Genomic DNA, 6,000 nt, shown 5'->3' on the forward strand with positions numbered 1-6,000 from the left:
GCCTGGCATGACCAGCTGGGACGCTGCGAAACAGGCTGTCAGGAATGCAGGAAAGAAACTGCTTGTATCTTGCAGTAATGATGTCAGTCCAGATGTTGAAAGATGCAAGATAGCAGATGGTGCCTGGTTTAGCCCTTTTGGGGTTTATGTTTCAGAAGAATTACATTGCTCTCAATTTCAAGGAACCAAGATATCTTTCTGGGGGGTTTCGAATGAAGTCGCTCATCTCATCAAGGTACAGTTTGTCTGGAGTATGTTGAAACTGCTCAGAACAAAAACTCCAGAGCTGTTTTTTTAACATGTTGGGTCTTGTTAGTCACCAACACATCGAGGAATCACAGGGTGTTTTTCTGAGTGCAAGAGACCCAATATAAAACTACTTTCAGTAGCATCTGTGCAGCCATTGTCAAGCAACAGACATTTAATATGTTGAGTACACAGGACAGGAGATACAATAATGTGCAAATAAGGAAGCAATTTTCACTAGCCGTGCTAAGTTTCCCCTTCTTCATCCTGCCTCCTCAACCCTTTACTACAGGATTTATTGCACAGGGGATGAAACTTATATCGATCCTTTTCATCTAAATTATATATGTTTTACCTGTATATCATTACAGTATTGACTTTAGAAAAGAAACACATTATCTGACGGCATCATCACTTACTGATATAAAAGCCCAACTCCCAGTTGTCTCACAAACAGAATCAGTAAGAACTGGTTCCAAGAACGGTTTAGTCTAGGTTCAAGAAAAATCCATTTTCATTCTCTACTCCACCACCTCAGGAGCGGTTCACGCACTCTCATTCTCATTCATAAAGAAACATTTTAATATAAATCCAACAACTTGATGTCTATGGATTCCTAAAACTGGTTTCGTATGCAGTCATCACGAGTGCCGTACCCGCCTATTTCAAACAAACTGTGCAGGGGCCACTCCTTTAAAAAACAAACACTCTTGACTGGTGAGTGTAAAGGTTCGTCCGATCTAAATCTACTATACCCAGTTCTCAACTAGTTTTTCTTTCCAATACATTTCTATCTGGATGCGGAAATTACACAGCACTGATCCAGCCAGTTTTATGATATTCCACCACCCTGTAATCAATCTTTGAAATATCTAACAGTTACCGAGTCTTGAGATTGTATTTGGTAGGATCTTTCTTGCATGTACCTGTTGTGAGAAAATCAAGCAAACAGTGATATGTTGTATAGGAAACAGGTTTATTTTCAATCAATATAGCAAGAATTCTCCGCGGAGAGGTCACCGGTTCCAACACACGTAAGTATGTTACAAGAAGTGACAACATGTCCCTTAAATCATGAGCTATTTAAGGACATTGTTGTAGGCAGGTAGACAGGTAAGGCTGGGTGGGGGGAAGGAGGGGAAGACAGGTTGGGAGGCAGACAGGTTTTGAGATATACATTCATATTATAATCGTGGGTGGGGCAGGCTGACCTAGAACAGCAGGAGGCTGTCTGTAGGAGCATTGTCTTAGGGGGGATGGTGGGGGGGACAGAGAGGGGCCCGTCTGAGTGGTTTGTTGGATCCGCATTTGAGGAATCTACACTTCAGTTTACACTAAAACACATTCAATATATACATATATCATTGCACTAAGGTCTATACAAGTTTATAGCAAATGTTTCCTATTGCATTAATAAGTATTCCAACATTTGAGTCTAGAGATACATCATATGCAAAATTCTGCTACCACATACCCAAACAGGCCAAATACACTGTATATTCAGAGATTCACACCAGGCCATAGCAAAATATATTTTGGTGAAAATTATTAAGAGAGGAGTTTTTGAAATGATGGCTGTGTTTAGTGTGCCTTTGAGCTTGGGGGTCTTAATTTGATTTCCTGTGTGGGACCTAAAGTCATACGAAAAAGAGGAAAACTGCAGCCCTGATTCTCTATACGGTTCATCCTGCAAATAGAACTCCTCTTAGTCATTCTTGCACGCTAGAGTGACTCATGACAGCCTGCCCATCTAGCAGAAATAATGGCTTTTTTTTTATCCCACAAACTGTGTCAAGAATATCCACTCATGCCATTCGGCGGTACAGCATTCCCTGCGTCCACTCCAGGACCTGCTTGCTCTCAACTAAAGCCCACTTCAGACCAAAAAGAGACAGTTTTAGAATGTTGCAAGCAGGGGAAAGTTGTAGCAGTGTGAACTGGTAGTTGCAGTGGCTGATGAGTCGCCAAAGATTGAACATGTCCAATCACCGAGTCCAGTTTCAGAATGCACAGTGGGTACCATGCCCACTCTTGTCCTATTTCCCCTTGGTCGGGGAGGTGTGCCCATCTGGCCCACATGAGTCGGCCAGATGAGTTGGCCTCGGGGTTTGGGTGGGTCTGAGGCTTGGGCATGGTACCCATCTAACCCAAAGTGCATGTATCCCTCCTCCTCCCGAGGGGTGCTGGCTGGCCTTCGCTGGGCTCTTTTCCTCCCTGGCGGTGCACCACGACTGTCTATAGGCCGGCTTGGAAAGTTTTGGGATACTTTGCACCCATAACATTTTGCCAAAACAAAAATGACTTTTCTAGCAGGACGAAGGGGCAGAGAGTGTGGGATGCTGATGCTCGCAGTTGTGCCAAAGCACCCACTGTTGCTATGGAAATCAGGTACCTTCTGTGCCCGTTTCAAAACGTTGCAGTCCGGCTCGTTGCAAGTCAGCAAATCTTTGGTCTTAACTGGACTTCAGCTGACCTCTGCAATTTCTTGCAATGGATGACAAAAACAATAAATAAAAGATAAGGTGATTTATAGGCCTACTGGCCTATTGAACAGCTAAGGGATATAAACTTAAAAGTGGACCCACATCACAAATTATGTAATGTGGGGTTTCACTTTAAATGCAGCATTTACCACCTGCACACCCACAACTGTATGCAGCATTCAATGCATTGTGCAGACAGACATTTATCTTCTGCATATTTGACTTTGGCTTGGATATCACATCAGTGATGAGCTATACAAATGCACCTTGACGCACAATTGGGTTTCTTGGGATTGTGCAGGGCAAAGCAATTCTCTACTGAAAGTTAAGAAGTATATTTAGCGGCCTAATCATGGTCCCTCTCTCCAAATGGGGAACACAATCAGCTTCCTCTAAAGGGGTAGGCTTCTTGAATGAGAAATGCTTTACTGATGAGAAAGTGTACAGCAATAGTCAGTCTTGGACATTTTTGACCGGTCATGCAGACATGTTAAACTTGTACCCAAACCCGTGTAGCCTAGAGATTGGTAATGTAGCCTTCATGAATAATTGATGTTGTTCTGTGGGTCCCGAATGAATATAGCAGGGCACAGGCACGTGCACAGGCAGTGTGACACGAAGATGAAGAGAGAGGGATGAATTCCTCCACACTCCTGGGCTACAAACCCTATCGTATGGGATTGTGAAAAACTGAATCATGTCCAGGCACGTGTAAAAATACAACACAACATTATTTTATTTCTAAAGTTCACATCTAATGTTACGTGTTGTTACAATAAATAATGAGTTGAAGGAAAAGGAAATCCTTGTTTGAACACAGTGCTTTCAAATGACTGAATTAGCTTCAAAACTGCAACTGAAGCAATGGTACACCCAAGTAGGACGTTGCGATCAAAAGACAGGAAACCAGTTCAACAACTATGTTAAATCCCCACATAGTTAACATACACGGCGGTGAAGCAAAACGAAGTTGAATAATTACATTATTAGCGTGAGGCTTAGTTTACCTGGTGTATAAATGACACCGGACGAGTGGTTTGGAGACTGCGGTGAAGAGGCTGAATACTTCCCAAAAGTCTCGCCGTAACTTTGCCGACCATCCGGACCGAAGCCATCGTCAGCAGTGAACCTTGTTAGCCGATTGTGTGTTGTTGGGGCATAGCCTACCGGGCAAAGATACTCCAACAATAGCCTATGTGAGCCGGAGCCCGGGTGAATGTGAAAACGCGGCTGTTGTCGGCGTGAATGTCAACAACTGAGACGATAGCTGTATGGGGCGGAGGAACAGCCCAGCCCGAGCTGCATACCATAGCCTATCCTACTGACAACATGCGACTCCCCGCCAGTCACCGCTTCCTAGTCTCCCTCCCCCCTTTTCTTTTCTTCTTTTGCTTTGCATGAGCCAGCCGACAGGGAAGCAGCAGCCACTGAACAGCCAGCGGCCAGCCCAACACAGCTTGACAGGTAGCCTACAAAATGAGGCTCGAGGACCCTTCAGAGGTCCTTCAGGACCCTGCTTCAATCTAAAAATAGCCCTCAAGTATAGGGCTCGAGATAGCTAGGCTAGGCTATAGGATGTGCTTCAATTTGTGTGTGAAATCTGAAATTAAATATCTGTGCACCGTTTTAAAATGTTTAATAATGCAATATACAAAGATAGCCGTTAGCATTATCGGCTAAGTGTTGCCATACCGGTTTCAGCCATCAGTGTTGTAAGCAACTTTGTTGTAAGCCTACCCTAATGTAAAAAAAACTGGTAGCCTAGGTAGGCTAATACTTCACAAGCAAATGTTTCTTATAATATGTAGGCCTAACAAATCACACATTAGGCTACCTCGTTGAATAAATGATAACATTGCTTATGTTGCAGCAAATAATTCATCTTTTTATGTAAATCCTTTAAACATCTGTTTCCCATAATAGTTCTGGCCTGGGAGAGCAACTTGACTGAAACATGTGCACTGTGGCTGTAGGCCTACTCTCCACAGTGGAGACCATTTTGCCACAAGTTTTGGTGTCTCCCATGCTTATTGTTGTAGGTCGTAGGCCTATACACATTTGCCTAGGCCACTCCTGATTGGTTAGCATGCATGACTGTCACAAACAGGATGGCATGAATTTGTAAAACCATTGACACAGAGGTCTAAACCCTGTCTCAAATGCTCTGCATAATGTAGATCATAATCACAGTCTTTGCAATTTGCTAATGCCATTTTTCTAATCACCATTGTTGAATCGTCAGCCCCACGTTATACCCTCACCTCCAGTCACTTCCTGGGAGCAGTGTTTTAACTTGGTGGCTGGTGATATGCACACAAGATTCAACGACACTTACGGAATACAAGCATTATTACAGTGTGCACATTAAAAAAAGGTTATTAAAAGCCTGTGTGAACATTGGATTCAATCGGATGCTTGGATACTCATAAACAAATAACTAGTTTACCAAAATCACGTTGTCTGTCCTCGGCACACACTCTCTGCAGTCTCGAAAGGTAGCAGGTTTTGGCTCCAATGAGACTGCCTGTACATCTGACCTCACAGTGTCTTCTAACAGGAGACTTAACTAAAATCTGAGAGATAGACAGACACATGAGACTGTCTATCTAGAAGTGTAATATTGATCAACAATAGTAATATTAGCTATCCTAACAGAAAATTCCTTCACACTAAATGCTTGTGTACATTTGTGTGAGAAGGAGCTGAATTGCTTAGGGTTGTCATGATGTTAAAAAAAAGACCATAGCTCAGGGAACACAACACATGCGTTTGAAGTTTTTTTTAGATTACATTGACACATTTTGTAGAACTAATTATTTGGCGGAGAAATACAGTAGGCTACGTACAACTGCCTCTATACCCATACTGTTTTGTCATTTAAGCACAGAGCATGTGTGCATTTAATCGGTCTTGATTGATTGATTGAGTTTTTTCCACTAACCCTGACTATACCTAATTCATGGGACTTATTAGTTATTTTCTTGACAACTAATCAATGAACCCTTAGCCCTGTGGTCAATACATAGGAGTAATTTGTTAGTGGCCGTCATTCCAAAGAAGGACTAGTCATGTGGAGAAAGGGCGAGTCTGGACATTCACATTTAAGATACTATTGATTCTGGGGAGCACAGTTTATGCATTTCTATTTTGTAGCATTTTATTAACTATTCTCGCTAAACCGCTAACCCACAAGCCTGGTTAGTAAGATTAAAAAAAAAACTGAGCTCAGTAGACAAACAATCTGATTACCTTGTAAGCAACTGACCTTGAT

The 6,000-nt window shown here is 42.6% G+C and overlaps 1 protein-coding gene across 2 annotated transcripts in view; it reads right to left on the reverse strand.

The window, feature by feature from the left end:
• Nucleotides 1-4,081, reverse strand: part of LOC307252061 (calcium uniporter protein, mitochondrial-like) — a 236,473-nt gene extending 232,392 nt beyond the window's left edge. The window contains exon 1 of one of the 2 annotated variants that reach the window (XR_013844919.1): nucleotides 3,737-4,081. Coding sequence is in view for 1 of the 2 variants with exons in the window: in XM_080029621.1 (XP_079885747.1) it covers nucleotides 3,737-3,844 (108 nt within the window). In the remaining variant the exon portion in view is untranslated. The remainder of the gene's footprint in view (nucleotides 1-3,736) is intronic. The other variant, XM_080029621.1, reaches the window with a different exon arrangement.
• Nucleotides 4,082-6,000: the final 1,919 nt, after the last annotated feature.

The sequence above is a fragment of the Ammodytes marinus genome (genome assembly GCF_949987685.1).
Source record: "Ammodytes marinus genome assembly, chromosome: 6".
NCBI lineage: Eukaryota > Metazoa > Chordata > Actinopteri > Uranoscopiformes > Ammodytidae > Ammodytes > Ammodytes marinus.